This window comes from Engraulis encrasicolus, chromosome 7 (genome assembly GCF_034702125.1).
Source record: "Engraulis encrasicolus isolate BLACKSEA-1 chromosome 7, IST_EnEncr_1.0, whole genome shotgun sequence".
Lineage (NCBI taxonomy): Eukaryota > Metazoa > Chordata > Actinopteri > Clupeiformes > Engraulidae > Engraulis > Engraulis encrasicolus.
This window is the reverse complement of record NC_085863.1, coordinates 21,470,785-21,487,875: the sequence shown is the minus strand read 5'-3', so window position 1 is coordinate 21,487,875 and position 17,091 is coordinate 21,470,785. Positions and strand designations below refer to the sequence as shown.

Sequence of the window (17,091 nt, the reverse complement as noted above, 5' to 3'; positions counted from 1 at the left end):
AGTACAATACATTTCCAAACACAATATGCAGCTGACTACATGACGTCATCAAAAGTATATAACACAATATGCAGCTGACTACATGACGTCATCAAAAGTGTTCAGTCATTTTGCTCAAGTGTTTGCTTGGTGGTGTTCTGAAAATTACACTATTACGTGTATTTCTACAAACTATCATGTTCATATCTAACATGTGATGATGAAGACAAAAGGTTACTCCTGGCATCAGGGTAGTTTTACAGAACGTGAGTCAGTCAATGCCATACTCCATATTCTACTCTTTAGTACCGTTGTGCTAGTTAGGGGCCAAGCAGCGAAGCTGGCGAAGGCCCCTAGTGTTTTAGTTCCCTCATTGACTCCAGTCAAAATTCTTCTCCCTCTGCAAGTCTATGGCAGCCCATAGAACCCTACATAGGAAAGTTATGAAAATTGGCACACATATTCGAGGCAGAATCAACATTACCCGCAGCGATTTATAGGACCCCAGCCCCAACGCTCTAGCGCCACCAGCAGGTCAAAGTTGCAGGTACATTTCTGCTTGTAACTTTTGAATCGCTGGTCCAATTTTCAAAAACTTTGTATTCCTGGAATCCTTGGCCCAGAACAAATCCGAGAACTAGTGATGATGATATTGTACCCTGCGTGTATAGTTTTCCCGCAAATTAGAATTTTGTGAAATTCAATAAAAATGCTATTTTTCCCGCAATGTTTGACCAATTTGCCCGAAACTCGGTATATAGTATCTCTGGACTGAGCTACACATGGGGTCTCAAGGAATATTGGATATCTTTTATTGTTTAGCCGTGACAGCCAATCAAAATTGTCGTAAAAGTGGCAAAACAGGAAGTGAGGTCATATCTCAGCAACCGTTTGTCGAATTAGGCTGGGATTTTCTACACACATAGTAGTCCATCCCATGACCTACCACAAAAAAAATCAGATCTCCAGCTCAAACTCTGTAGCGCCACCAGCAGGTCAAACTTTTAGCTACATTTTTGCCTTTAGCTTTTGAACCGTACTCCCAATTTTCAAAATATTGGTACACAGGTCATCTTCACACTATGTTGCACCCAGGTATGGATTTTCGTAACGATTGAGAAAATTATCAGCTCACAGCAGCCATTCAAAATTGTGGAAAGAATGGAGGGATTTTTCTCATGTCTCTGTCCCCTTTGCCAACGGCACCTGCGCACGTTCACTGACACCATTCTCGGCAGGGGGTCTCTGGACACACAAGAGACGAGAGCTTAGGTGTGTGCGTAGTTCTGCTATTGCTCTAGTGTCAACCAAAGCCCCACTGCCCCAGCCCTTGCACATACCCCCCCACCCCACACACACAGACAGAGGGAGAGGGAGAGGGAGAGAGAGGGAAGGAGGGAGGGAGAGAGAGAGAGAGAGACCATTGTTGTTCTCTCGGTTCCTCTGTCTCACACACACACACACACACACACACACACATTACTTCTATGTACACCAATTCCTCAGAACAGTCTCAAAAGGCTGGGCAACATTGCATTGCAGCCTATAGGATTCTTATGTTTAGGATTTCAAGGACATATCTATTTTCAGTAGGCTCCTGATTCTTTTCCATAATATTGTATGTCATATAAACAATTTTACTAAATAGAATGATCACAGAGGATTATAATTGCTGTGCTAAAAGCAAGCCTCTCAAGTATAGAAATTACTGATAATTACTGATATTTATAGACTAATTTGAGAGGAAATGGAAATGTGTTACTCAATATAAATCAAGGGCAGCACAGGCCCTGCCATGGCCAACCGGTAGGGCACTCGTCTATCATGCGGCTCACCCAGGTTTGATTCCCAGCCCAGGTCCTTTGCCGACCCTCCCCGTCTCTCTCCCCATTTTCCCCTCCAAGGAATGCACCCCAACATTGGCGAGATTTGGGCCAAAAGGGGCGCTGCAGTTCCTTCTGTTGCCGTGGCGACTTTGGCAAGTTTACTGCTTGGCCCCGCATTGCTGCTTGCAGCTATATTTGTTGTTTTGTTTGAGTGTAGGAAGGTGTGAATTTAGCAAAGAAGCAATCAAAGTAAAACAAATAAATGCAAAATAAAGTGCAATGTAATATAAAGAATGCAACTTTGTAACTGGTAGAATAGTGGTTAATTTTGAAAGCATGTGTTTTATTGTTGGTGCCTAAATCTTGTCATACATCCAGTGTGTTTTGTTTTTTTAGCAGATGTGTTTTCCCAATGATATGAGGAGTGTTCATGTTTTAATGGAGTGTCTTATGAAGGAAAAAGTGTGCAGTGACCATGAGCAAGTGTGTAGCATAAAGCAAAATGTGTGTTGCTGAATTGCTACAACAGTGTTAAGCAGAACTTTTGTTTTAAGTACGGCACACTGTGTTAAAGTTATGTTACCAATAACTTAACAATATGCTATTTTGGTCTAAGCATCAGCCTATAGTGTTTAAGCAGTAGGCAAATACTGTAACTCACAGTTCTCTCCTCACGGTAAGTGTGAAAAAGATTTTGAAGGTAGCCTCATCATGCACGCCGTTCTGCCGGTGAACCACTATAACCGTTAGACTTGACAACCATAGTACTACACTCATTTCATGTCTGTCTCTCACTATCCTATCACAAAAATAATAAAGGTTTTTTTTTTTTAAAACCAAAAAACTGATGACTCTATAGAGTATTTGGGTGCAAATGCTGCATTAGAAGCATTACAATACAATACAATACAATACAATACAATACAATACCTTTCATTTGTCATTGTGAGCATTCCTTGTTGAAGCAAAAATAAATAAAATAAAAAAATAAAATCGAATAAAAAGAATGGTATATATAAAAACTATGCTTTTGAAGCATAATTCAGTTCTGTAATGACCGCTGGGTAGAAACAGTTTTTTAGTCTGTTTGTCCTGGTTTTCATGGACCTGTATCTCTTGCCAGATGCTAACAGTTCAAACAGATTGTGACCTGGGTGTGAATTGTCTCCCAGAATGCACTTGGCCTTTTTTAGGCTGTGGGTGCTGTAAAGGCCCTCCTACGATGGAAGAGGGCAGCCAATGATGCTCTCTGCTGCCTTTATGACCCCATTGAGCTCTTTCCTCTTTGCCACAGTGCAGCCATGGGAACCACACACCAAGACAATATGTTATTATGTTATTTGCATAATCGTAATATTACAGTTTTTTTCGATTGCTTACACACAATTTTCGGAATCAGTTCTCGAATTCTCTAAACTCTACACACAAATCTCCAAACCTCACACACAACGGGCAAAACTCTTCACCACCTCTGAAAAATGCACGTCTTGTCTCAAAACAATGTACTCTCTTCTAAAAAGGTCATTTTGTTCTCAAATGACACACACAAGCAGTCATTTTACTGTAATACACTGTTATGTGAACCATTGAACACTAATATGCACAAGGTAAAACTCTATACTCAACTTGACACACAGTAGAAACGTATTTTCTTCAGTGTTCTACTTACTAAAGAGGGTATTTTCTGTAGTAAAATACTGAAATATTGTTTTTAGACTCGGAGTACACAGATATGTGTACATTTTACATATTTTTCTGACATTTAAGAAATTGCAATAATTTACTGTAAAATATTGGATAACCACATGAAAGTGATCTCTTGCAACATATTTTAGAGTTCAAAAACTAAACAAATGTGTTTTCTCACTGCATCCACTCATGTTTTCATCAATATCACATGCAATGTGTGTCCTTATGGGGTGATGATTTCAGATTGTAAACCGGTATGAAGAGAGTTTGCCCATGTGATGAGGAAGTGAACATAGTATGGCAGTTGATTTTAGTATTTTGAATGACAGTGTGTTCAATGCGACAACCAGGGATTTTTTTCATGAAATTTGGGTGTAATCCAGATAATTGTGTGTAGTGGTTTGAAAAGAGTGTGTTTTAACCCTATCCAGACCGGGCTTTTTTGGCATTCCTGGGACCGGGGAGGGGGCTCTTTTGGAACCGAATGGCGTATGACCACCAAACTTGGAGGAGATGATCTTCAGCCAAAAATCTATGATTGACATAAGTTTGGTGTCGTTATTTGGTATTATGACGCCATTATGACGTCATTTCCTAATTTTATTGCCCAAAATGTCACCAAAGTATTTTCCATCTTACTTGGGTAATGCACATCAATTTTAGTTATTATGTGCATCAGACCACTTCAAATGTTCTGATGTTAATGAAAATGTCAAAAAATATGAAAAGGTACGTGACAAAATCATGTTGTAGATATGGCAAAGCGGCGTCAGTTTCTTATAACATTACCGCAAGCAGTTAGCCATCAACAACAGTGTACATTATTACCAAATTTGCGGAGCATGATCTACATAAGACACACAAGCAGTGAGAAATAGAAAGAAGAAATACAATTGAGATGAAATGTGCATTGGTTAAGATAAAAGTAGCTATTTGATTATAAATGCGATGACGTAATCAAATTAGCATAAATTAGCATAAAATGCTTACTTATAATGATGATTAATTAAGCTAATATTATATTTGGTAACATTATGCTAATGTAATGGAATAACTACATAAGTAGTATGCAATAAGGAGGGTACACTGATGAGACTTAGATCAGTGATTTTTAGTCAGACGTACCTGTCAGAAAACCGTTGCCATGGCAGCAACAAAAATGATACACCTAATCTTTAGGTATCACTCCGTAGCCAACTTCATTTTAGGAAAAGTCATCAAGCTTTTAGCTTAAGTCATTCAGGAGTTATACGACATCAAAGTTGGTTTTAGCCCCCCGGTCTGGATAGGGTTAAAACTGAAATGTGAGTGTAAAGAAAGAATTGTGCTTAGTGTTCAGTGACATTGGTTAAGGGAGTTGGGAATGGGTGAGATGTTCCGAGAATTGTGTGTGAAGTACCAGAAATTGTGTGGAAGCAATCGAGAAAAACTGTAATGACAATTTCCAAGAAACACAGCAAAGTTCTTTTCTTTTCTGTACCTAATGAAAATAGCCGAAAGGCAGTGGTTTTTTCCTTTTGTCGTCAGAAACATGTAAATAGCTCTAAGTAATGTGCAGTAAGTCCTTATCCTGTAATGCTCCCTGCACACAGCTAAACCAAAGTAGCCTTTTCTCTCCTTTATTTTGCTTCTAATTGGTGTGTAGGCCGCATTCAACCAATCTCTTGTCCCTCTTCAATTTCCTCCCGGGTTTTTTGTTTTCTTTGTCTGTTTTTCACAAACATAGACATGACTATGATGACGGCAGCCAGGCAGGCTGTCTGTGTTGTGAGTGCACTTACTGCAATGGATTGTGTTTGTTGAATCATTACTGTTACAGTGTGTGTGTGTGTGTGGGCAGGGCTCAAGTTGTCGTGGTGTGTAGGCTGCATTTAACCGATATTTGTCTTGTCCCTCGTCAATTTCGTCTCAGGTTTTTTGTTTTCTTTGTCTGTTTGTTTATTTCCGGTTTGTGTGACCATAGGACTTCCTGCGAAGCCTGCCAGATAGCGCCTTGGGCTCTCATCTCTATGAGCGTTGGATGGAAGCGGCACAAATGGTGGCGACAGAGGAGGACGAGGAGGATGAAGATGAGGAGGATGAGGATGAGAGGAACGGCATCATGGCGAGGTGAACGGGCACATCAATCACAGTCATACATCACTCACATTGCTCCCACCTGGCCGCAGGTACAGATCCATCAGATGGCGACGAGCACGCTTCAACAACAGCTTTGTTCCACATTACTTTACTTTACATTGCGTTTGGCAGACGCTTTATAACTAAAGCGACTCTCAAAAGAGGACATAATCATAGCCAACATTACTGGCAAATACAAGGTGCACAGGAAATATACAGAACAACAAGCAGATGCAGAGAAGGGTTAGGTTTTTTTTTACACACACACCATATCAAGAGTCTGCCCTGTCTCTCTCTCTCTATCTCTCTCTCTCTCTCTCTCTCTCTCTCTCTCTCTCTCTCTCTCTCTCTCCCCCTCTCCCCCTCCCACTCTCTCTCTCTCTCTCTCTCTCTCTCTCTCTCTCTCTCTCTCTCTCTCTCTCTCTCTCTCTCTCTCTCTCTCTCTATCTCTTTCTCTTTCTCTCTCTGCCTTTTCTGCCTCTTTTCTCCACTCCTGCCTGCTGCCATGCCATGTGATGTGTTGTGTTGTCTGCCTGTGCTGTGCCAATCTCAGCTTGGTGTCGGAGCTCCCTGAGGAGAACGCCACTCTGCTGCGCTTCGTCTTCTGGGTGCTGCATCACATCCATCAGCACGCGGAGGAGAACCAGATGACGGCCTCCAACCTGGCACTCTGCATCGCCCCCAACATGCTCTCACCGCCCGCCCCCACCTCCGCCTCCGCCTCCAATGAGGACGAGGCCGCCGCCATGAAGAAGGTTTGTCCACCGGCCAACCAGGGAAGCTGACAAGGACAAAGGGGTCAGTTGTCCCGGGCCCAAAGAGATGAGGGGCCCGTAATTGGGTCCTCATTACATTGAATGAATATTGGGTGGGGGGCCCTTTCAGATGACTTTGTCCTGGGCCCAGCCAAAGCTGTCAGCGGCCCTGCGGCCAACCACCGTCCTTGCAAACAATCCATCACTCCCACAGTTAAACACGCTCAACAAAGCCCTTGAACATACACTCGTTACTCGCAGAAGACATTATATAAACGACTCCAGGGCGATGTGTTCTTCTTCTGCCATAGTCTGCCATGCACAGTGACAGTGGACAGATCCTTGAAGTGGGTCGATGCTATATTGCTCTTTAGGAGGTTTATATAACTGAATTCTCTTTTTTCAGAAAGCAGCTTTTTATTTCAGTGGCTGTTCAGGTTTTGTTCAGGTTCCACTTCGAAAAGGATTCTGTCATGAAAGATTTTTTTTCTTCATATTTTTTTTCTGGAGGGACCTTCATGCTAGCTCTCCCCAAGGTGCTACATTTTTTGCTTTTTCATGTCACCATTCCCCCCCAAAGTGCACTAAGGGTCAGTCGTGGGGCTTTCATCACTTTTATACCACTTCTGTGACAGAATTTTCTCTCCTACCATTTAGAGACATAAGTGGAAACAGGCTAACCTGACTTACGCCATCTGGCCATGCTTCGCCAAACTACACGCGGAGGCATTCCAGTTTACTCATGCTCATCTGATGCTTGTGAAAGTCCGAATCATTTCAGAATGAATTAGAGAGGTCCTGATTTTTAGGATCCTGCCGGATACCAGATCCACTGCTTAAGATCCTGCCGGATCCGGAACCGTACACTGGATCCTACAAAAGGGTTGCAACATATAGTCTACATGCACACGTGGGCCCTTTTTATTACGTTGGCTCAAACAATTTTTTAGACTCATTGGCTTGTTGCCACACTGCCTGCAACGGCCGCTTCCAAAGGGCTTTCACTCCATGCAGTGTTTGGGGTTGTGAAAGACTGACTGAAAGGCGTAGGCTAGAGATGCACAAGACCCTGCTTTTTAGGTACCGGATCCACTGCTTAAGATCCTGCCGGACCCGGATCCTGTGAAAAACGAGAACCGGATCCGGTGCATCTCTAGAATGAATGAACAAATCAGGATTACCACAGCTACCATTCTAATTAAAAAAATAAGTTGGCCCACAGTATGAACGCAACAGGAACTGTAGACCTGGCCTTGGGTTCCTGGGGTCAACACGCCGTACTTCCAGTGCCACGCTGTAATAGTCACTGAAAAGTGAACCACCATAGTAGTACAATACTATGACATAACAGAGGGCCTTTAGTAATGCACTACAACTTGGTCATTGCCATTCTGGTAACAGGAGACACTGACGAAGGCAACAGCCGAAACGTTTGTCTACACTTCTGCTGCTATGTAAATAAAAAAATAAAAAAGAAGAAAAGAAGAACCCGAGTGCGATCCATTTTTTCACCTTCCAAGTTATTCAACTGGAGACGCACCACACGGAAGAGCGCAGTGTATGAACTACTACTTCTGGTAACAGCAAATGTTGTGTCTTAACGGATTAAGTTCCTGGCAATGTCAATCAGTATCAGGGCCGCTGACAGCTTTGGCCAGGCCCGGGACAAAGTCATCTGAGAGGTCCCATCTGTCCAATAGATGCAATGTAATGAGGAACCAACTCTGGGCCCCATCTCTCCCTGGACCCGGGACAACTGTCCGCTTTGTCCCCCCACCTGTCGGCACCCCTGATCAGTATGAACGGGGACATTTGCTGTTGGTGCTGATGGCTATGTGGGTACCAGTGTTGCCAGATGGAAAAAGCTGAATTATCTTACAAAAACCTCAAAACTATCGTGAGGAAATTATCGTAAAATGCCCTTCTTGTTTTAAGGCATCTAAATGAACTGAATGACAACTCTGAAATGATCGTACATCATGCTTGTTAGAAGATCATACATCTGGGAACGCTGGTGGGTACTGTAGGTGTTGGACAGACGTGTGTGTGGTGGGAATGGGGCGGGGTTGAGAAAAGTTTCCATAGCCACTGGTTACTACAGTTACAAGTGTCACACACACACACACACAAAGGGATGGTCGTCAACAACACTTGGAGGGGAGATGCAAACAATTTGTCAAACAAGCCGTTGTGCATCTCGATGTGACCAAAGGAGGACTGTACTGCCTGTTATTGTGCTCTCGGTAGGGGGATTTGAATGGAGAGGATTTATGTGTTGTTTTATCCAGCACCAGACAATTCATGGCTTGTTTAGCTCCGTAGCACACAGTCATTATTGCCCATTTTCCCCTTGCTAACCTGCCAGTCTCTCCCCCTCCCTCTCTCTCTCTCTCTGTGTCTCTACCTCTTCACACTCTCTCTCTATCTCTCTCTTTCACACACACACAAGCACGCACGCACGCACACACGCGCATTCTCTCTCTCTGTCACACATGCTTCCTCTCACTTGCACACTCCGTCTTCATCTCTCTTCTCCTTCCCCTTCCTTGCTCTCATCTCCTCTCCTCGCCTTCCTTGCTCTCCTCTCCTCTCATCTCATCTCCTCTCCTCTCCTCTCCTCCCCTTCCTCTCCTCTCCTCGCCTTCCTTGCTCTCATCTCCTCTCCTCGCCTTCCTTGCTCTCCTCTCCTCTCATCTCCTCTCCTCTCCTCTCCTCTCCTCTCCTCTCCTCTCCTCTCCTCTCCTCTCCTCTCCTCTCCTCTCCTCTCCTCTCCTCTCCTCGCCTTCCTTGCTCTCCTCTCCTCTCATCTCCTCTCCTCTCCTCTCTTCTCCTCTCCTCCCCTCTCCTCTCCTCTCCTCTCCTCCCCTTTCCTCTCCTCTCCTCTTCTCTTCTCTCCTCTCCTCTGCTCTGCTCTCCTCTCCTCTCCTCTCCTCTCCTCTCCTGTCCTGTCCTGTCCTCTCCTCTCCTCTCCTCTCCTCGCCTTCCTTGCTCTCCTCTCCTCTCCTCTCCTCTCCTCTCCTCTCCTCTCCTCTCCTCTCCTCTCCTCTCCTTTCCTCTCCTCTCCTCATGGCAGGTGGCTGAACTCATTCAGCTTCTCATTGAGAACACTCCCTCCATTTTTGGTGAGGACGTAGGAGGGCTCTTGATGCAGTGGAAGGCTGTGAGAGATGAGCATGCAGCGTCTGGTGAGTCTCCATCAGGGAATTGCCCAAGCGTTAAATCCCCTCAGTTTACCACAGGCTCTCCAACTATGTATACAGCATGTATTGTGTCAGTCTCCTGATGAACGAATGAGAAGGCCAAAACGGGAAACACTTCCTTGCCTCCTTCATATTGGTATTTGCAGTGTTTTGTTATGCTGAGTGTTTATGGGAGTGGGCTGTGTGACCCTTGAAGTTGTGTCTGCACATATGCTTGTGTGTGTGCGCGCGCACACATGTGCTAGTGAGAAGAACTATGCATAAATTACGCACATCCTTCTGCCTATGCACGGTGGATATAGAAGCAAGTCTGGCTGATTCTGATCCTCCAATTTCAGTGTAATTTTTACAGTAATAGAATAAATAAATAAAATCGTATTTTGGCAGGTCTTCAATCTCAAATGCTTTGTACAGTATGTCTAGTACCTCTGAAGATTTGAGAAATAAAGCCATTCCATTCCATTTCAATTGGAATGCCTACAGCCTGTGGCCCTGGCGAGGAAAATAGTTCAGCAGTTACCTTCTATTACTGTAAAGATTGCCCTGAAATTGGAGGATCAGAATCAAGCAGACTTGCTTCTATACCTAGCCAGGCCGTGCCCTCCTAGTGACGCCTTTAGCGTTGCTACTAGTCAGGTCAAGAGCAATGCAAGTTCTTTCTGAAAAATCGGGAACTCCTCCCACTTTGTTTGGAAGCAAACAACCATTAGCAAACCAAGGGGGGCCGTTTGGGAAATGCCGTTTGGGAAATGTTGATTGCTATGCTCTTGGTCAGTCCAAGTCTCGAAAGTCGATGATAATCAGGCTATTCTATACCCACCATGCATAGGCAGAAGGATGGATGGATGAAAGATTTTGAGTGTGCAGACTCTTCACTCCAGTACAACAGAGTCTGATCCTCTCCCATTACCTTGCAGTAGCAGCAGAGACCGAGACGTACCTGCATCCCAACTGGAAGGCTCCTAGTGTGCCCTCGCCCGCCCCTGCTTCTCTCCTGGTGCCCGACCCCTTCCTCATCCCGCTGGCGGCCCTGGCGCTGCGGGAAGACGGCTGTGGCAGTAGTGGCGGTGGTGGCATTCTCATCCCGTCTGTCTCGGCCTCTAGCGTCTCCGTCTGCTCCCTGCCGGCTGCCATGATGGGTGACTTCTGGTCCTCGCGTGACCGCTGCGCCTCCGAGCCCACCGTCTGCCCCGTCCCGCCCCCCCACACCTCCGTGGCCCGCCAATCCAGCTGCGACGCGGCCGTGACGGGCGCCTCCTCCTTCAGCCAATCGCAGAGCCCTAACACACAGGCTCGTCGCGGCGCTCAGCAGGCCAAGTGGAAGTCGTGGTGGATGTCGACGATGGCAGACAGTACCAGCAGCCCGAGGCCTGGAGCTGCTGGTGGTGGTGGAGGTGGTGGTGGTGGTAGTAGTGGGGCGGGGAAGGGGCGCTATGCCCTGTGGCGGTCCCCACAGACGGCACCACGCTTCAGGCACACCGGCCACCTGCTCCCCCCCTCCAGCCTGCCCTCCACCGCCGCCTCCTCCCTCAGCTCATTGGACAGCGCCCTGTCACTCACCGTGTCGTCGTCGGAGACGCTCTCCAGCCCCAATGACGACAGCAGCCCCTCCCTGGCCCGCCCTTTCCTCTTTGGCTCGTCGGCCCGGCTGCGACCTCTGACCCCCGATGTGCCCAGGAAGTGGCCGGCGGACTGGAGCATGACCTTCCCCCAGGAGCGGCGCAAGCACAGCAGGTGGGCGTTAAATGTTGCGGACGAGGTGACTGATGATTGACCAGACAGGATGAATTGGCATTTAGCCATAATGCTGTCAAAGGCTGGAGGCAGCTTTCTGTTGAAATCAGAACCGCACCAAAAGTGGCACACTTTATATAGCTTTACAAAGTGGCAAACTAAAATAGCTTTACAAATTTCACCTACCTGTGATTAATTTGCAGGGTTATTTATCTACAGTCTCCATTGAAAATACAGTTTTTTTGTCGAACTCTTCTCTATACTGTGAATATATTCTCAGTAACTGTTGCAGACCAGCCGTACAACTACATGGACTACAGATGAGTCATCTGAATACATGATGTGATTGATTATTATAGTCACCAACTCTACAGCCAGTTAGAGACATTGACATATCATTCATATACTGTACATATATTTTGATCGATGTTTGTTTTATATTTTGCTTCTTGATTGTGGTGTTTGATGCCCTCAGGCATTGGCACTTATTTTAATGACATTTGTGTTTATCCATTATTATTATTACTAGGTGTGAGGAGGAGGAGGAAGAGAGGTGCGAGGAGGAGGAGGAAGAGGAGGAAGAGGAGGAGGATGAAGAGCAAGTGAGGATCGAGAGAGTGGAGAGAGCGGAGAGTGCCCTGATGATGGAGCCTCCTCTCACTCCTCCTCACCACCACCCCCACACAGGGTCTGTCGGCTCCCACCTGCCTGATGTGAGAATGACAGTCCAGCCAGTTCAAGCCGGCGCCGCTCCGTACGACGATGGGGATGGGGAGCAAGTGTCATTTATAATTCAGGGGACGGAGGGGGCAGGTGGCCAGCACCACGGCACCATCACACCCCTCAGTCACCACGGTCAAGGTCAAGTTCAAGGTCAGGGTCAGGGTCGAGTTCAAGGTCGACCCAGAGAGACTTCGGTGGCTCACATCATCCTGAGCAGCCCAACTGCCTCTCTGTCCACACCTACGCCAACACCACCACCACCACAGGCCTGTCCCAGCTTGCCGCCCGAGGTGGAAAGCGTACAGAGGACTAAAATCACATTCTATGCCTCGTCCGCCACTGTGACGGTGAAGGATCCATCTCCTGTCACTCGGCCGCTGCCGCCGCTGCCGGGGGCTGGGGTTGACGCTGGGGCTGGATGGGACGCCGATGTGGCGGACATGAACCCGGCGCCAGCCAATCCCGCCGCCGCCGCCAGCCGCACGGTGCAAGTGCACGTCCCGCAGACCGTCTTCTACGGTCAGAGCGCCCCGCTGGTGCTCCGCTCGGTCTCCACGCGTGTGCCCGTCGCCTCCTCCACCACCACTAGCGGCACGGCCGACGGTGGCACGCAGCAGCGCAACAGCCCCCGCGGCAGCTCCACCGCCACCGCCACCGCGACACATACGTGCATCACCCTGCCGGGGGGCATCAATGTCTTTCACTCCTGTCACGGGGGCACGGAGGTCGCGGCAGTCATCAATGGGTCTGAGAGCACGCAGGGAGCGGTGCAGGCCGGAGATGAGTACCAATGCTTAATTGGCAGCGCAGACGTAGACGTAGACTACACAGGTGCCAAGAGCTGTCCTGGGCAGCCCTCTACAGACTCTGACGTCTGTCAGAGTTCGGCCAAGCTAGAGCAGCCGCCTCAGCAGCGGCAACAGCACCATCACCACCACTTCACCAGCGGAATCCGCCACACTATCCGCATCAAGCTCCCCGCCGCGGTGCGCAACACCGTGCGAGATTACTTCAGCCACGGGGAGGCTCAGGACAGGGACGGCAGCGGGAATAGTGCCAATGCTCAGTCGGCGGCCGTGGAGAAAGAGCTACTGATGAACAGATTACAGTGGCAGAGGAGGGACCCCCATCGCTGCCCGACGGAGGGCATCAGCGTTGAGGGACCTGCTGATTAACACTGAATACCCGGAGGGGGGTTGTTTTGTTGTGATATTGTTTGTGTAGCCTGATGAAATAACTCTTAGGCCCTATTCATTTGACAAGTTGTCAAATGACAGTTGTGGTGTTAAAGTGAGTGCGGGGGGGTTAGTTATTTTGGCCACAGGACCACATTAGGTGTTTAACAGGAGTGGGCAATTATTTTGGCCCAAGGACCACTTTGGATTTTGAACAGCGGTGTGCAATTATTTTGGACCAATACAAGGGTATTGGGTTGTGGGCGTGGGCAATAATTTTGGAACAAGGGCCACATTGGATGGAGAATAGGGGTCACATCGGGTTTAAAATTTTGACCGGAGGTTCTAGATGTCGCAGGCAACTTGCCAAACATGTCAATAGGGACAAAATAATGCACGCTGACATCACCTGGTTATTTCATTCCTGCACATTGTGATGAAATGTATTTAGATGAACAAGCTTACAGTAGCCTACTGTATGGACTTGGTTAATCTCAGACAGGAAATACTTCTGTCTTGGGTAGCCATTTTTAATAATGTTGGGCGAGATTGTCAGAAGTTGTTTTTCTCGTAGAGGCTCTGTGCGCCAGATGAAATAGATTTGCGAGCCACATGTGGCCCCCGGGCCTGAGTTTGCCCACCTGTGCTGTACACTGTAAAAATCTGAATTTCCAAGAACCTTCACTTTCCCATTGTGAATTCCTCTGAGGAACCTAAATAAGACAAATTTGTTCTTAGAAGGACCCCAATAATCTCAGAGAGCCCAAGAACCCTAAGGTTCCTTTAGGCTCTTTCCCGCGGCCCGTTTTCTACCCGGTACAGCTTGACACAGCACAACTCGGGAGCCACTTTTTGCTTTTTGATTGAGTACGACAGAGCTCAACTCAGCACAAAAACCAGCAGGCCGGCGAGCTGAGCGGGTCTTTCGCAGCTTATTACACAGAATCCGCGTCAGCTCATCCTCACCAGTGAATCAAAAAATAATCATGGCGGCCACCAGATCAACTCTCTTGGAATACTCTTTAGTGTGACACTGTGATATGAAAATTGAAGGCAGAAATCAACATGGTAGTATCCAAATATGATGCCGTTGAAACTATTCATAGCCTACTTCAATAGCTGAGATATCTGTCCGCCTATGTAAAGTAAGGCTACGTGACAATGACAAAGACGTAAGTTCAACCACACTCAGCGTTTGTAATGGAAACACAAACTGGGCTGGTTTGACAGTGCCACTCAGCACCACTCAGCTCCACACGACATGGCACAGCCCGTTTGTATGTGGACAAATGCCTTTTGAAGAGCCTTCAGAGCACTTTTAGGTTCCAACTAAAGGTTCTTTGACATTTTTACAGTGCATTGTACATTGCCGTGGCAAAAGCAAGACCTCTGCTCCTTCACATCCGATGCCTCTCCCCCTGAATGAATCAGCCAACAAGAGAGTCAAATTTTGGCCTTAATTACGCATATGCATATTTTTAATACAGATTGTTTTGTATCTGATTACATATAAACACGGCCGCTGGATAAAAATAAAAAACATTGTGAGAGATGCGGTGTATCTCCACAAGGACTATTTTTTAAACCAGAGTTTTAAGAGGAGATTCCTAAAACTCCATTGATGTGTAAACATTATGTAAAAGTTTTTTTTTTTTTTTTATGTACCCAACCTTCAGTTTTACCAGTTTTTAAAAAGAAATGCACGTTTGTGAATAATTTGCATGTGATATTTTTTTAAAATTTTCACTTGGTTTGTTTGACAAAAACGCAGGGAATTTTCTCTTAGAGCAGTTGAAACCTTAGTAGAGGTACCGTTTGTGGTGTTACATAATTGAAAACATACATGTATCCTACTTAGAATGTGAGCCCATGTTTTTGGACGAGTTTCTACCAGTTATGCTCCACACACTCACACAGCAACCTCTTTGATTAACCTTTGCTTTACGTAAGACTGTACAATGAAAAAGTCATGGCCAAGTTTGAAGTAGGAAGGCGAAACATGCTTCCAAACAGCCATTCCATAATTTTAATAACTGTGTCCTTCACATACAGGGGGAAGAAGAATTTTCTTTGAATCTTATAGGTTATAGGTTGTCAGTTATTGAATAGTGAAATACAACTCTTTCAACCTGGACTTTTTTTGTATAGGACCCATGTTGCTCCTCTATTCATTGAGTTACACTGGCTACCGATCGATGACAGGATCAAGCAAAAGGCCTTCGCAGGAACGGCCCCAGTTTATCTGAAGTGCAACTTATTTTCCAGCAACTTATGTTGTTGGAAGAGAACTGCGTTCCTCCAGCACATGACGTCTGGCTCTGCCATCTGCTCTAGGTACTCCTAGTCAAGACTGTTCTCTGTTGTTGTTCCCAAGTGGTGGAACGGTCTCCCAGAGGCAGCAAGATATCTCTTGCAGCCTTCAAGAAGCAAGTAAAGACTCTCCACTTTCGTGACTATCTACTACACTAATGCTTGAGCTGCCCTAGCCCCAGGCCAGACTCTTGACATGATGTGTACTGTATGTGTGTGTGTACTCTACTCTACTTTAAAAAAAACTAACTAACCCTTCTTTGCATCTGCACTTGTTGTTCTGTATATTTCTTGTGCACTTTGTATCTGCGAGTGATGCTGGCTATGATTATGTCCTCGTTTGTAAGTCGCTTTGGTTATAATGCGTCTGCCAAATGTAATGTAATGTAATATATAAGGAAGTAGGAATGTTTTTTTTAAGTATTTTTGGGCGGTTTTCAAATCTTTATTTGGACAGTATAGCAAAGGATAGGACAAGAGAGAGAGACAGGGAATGATTGGCACATAACCCGAGCCAGAATCGAACCCGGGTCGCCTGAGTTATGCAGATGTTAATTCACCCATCAAGACCAATATGTATTTTGAGTGCACTGTTACATCAGTAAATAAATGGGCTAAGACCAAAAAAAGAACAACATGATGAAAAGTGAACATATTCTTAGTCATTCCCATGAAACATACCACAAGACTACACCATCAGATGGATTTTCCTTTCTACATCCATTTGCATTCATAATGAAATTTCACGATGCCATTAAATGTAATTATTTATTTCACAAGTTTCAAGTACAGTACTCCCATGTACTTCTTGGGCAAAGAATCCCATACAATTACTCTTCTGTCAGCAACTCCATAAAAGAAGTGATGAATAACACACAGAACAATGCAATAAAATGAAGGAAAAATAAAAATGAAACTGTCTCTGTGATCTGTGTATTTTCTCTTTGTGGAAAGAATGACAGAAATTAGAGGCAGCGATAAAGGAAATGAGAAGCAATTCCATAACGGAAATGGAGTCTAGTAAGGCGTCAGACATACCAAAGCCGAACGGAACGGACGCGAGACGGACACGGTCTTTCTGCTTAGTTTCGGCCGGTGTGTTCTACTCTGCCTTTCACTCTGAGGGGCAAAACATACCAAAGCGGAGCGGAACGGTCGCGGGACGAACGCGGTCTTTCTGCTTAGTTTCGGCCGGTGTGTTTTTCTCTGCCTTGCACACTGACAGCGTCGGCGTGCATGGCCAGTCCTGTTCAAAAACCCCCCACAGCCAAAGCTAGCATGCTACTTTGCCATTCATTTGAATGAGACACCGCCGGTCGCCAGCGCGAAAAATACGCTCGAGTTCTATTTACCAAATGCAGCACGGCACGGAGCCGGCTCCCGTGCTGCTGACGCCCGACTACCGCCGGTTGGTGTGTAAGGACAGATATGTTTCAATGTTTTTTCACAGACGCCGGTAAAAAACGCGCCCGTTCCGTGACGCTTTACCGCCCTCGTGTGTAAGAGCCCTGACAGCGTCGGCGTGCATGGCCAGTCCTGTTCAAAACCATCCCACAGCCAAAGGTAGCTTGCTACTTTGCCA

The 17,091-nt window shown here is 46.1% G+C and overlaps 1 protein-coding gene across 1 annotated transcript in view; it reads left to right on the top strand.

The window, feature by feature from the left end:
• arhgap20b (Rho GTPase activating protein 20b) overlaps positions 1-16,402 on the top strand; it is a 77,829-nt gene extending 61,427 nt beyond the window's left edge. The window contains exons 12-16 of the mRNA XM_063202151.1: positions 5,458-5,603; positions 6,166-6,367; positions 9,441-9,552; positions 10,485-11,301; positions 11,831-16,402. Coding sequence (XP_063058221.1) covers positions 5,458-5,603; positions 6,166-6,367; positions 9,441-9,552; positions 10,485-11,301; positions 11,831-13,199 — 2,646 coding nt within the window. The 3' untranslated portion in view covers positions 13,200-16,402. The remainder of the gene's footprint in view (positions 1-5,457; positions 5,604-6,165; positions 6,368-9,440; positions 9,553-10,484; positions 11,302-11,830) is intronic.
• Positions 16,403-17,091: the final 689 nt, after the last annotated feature.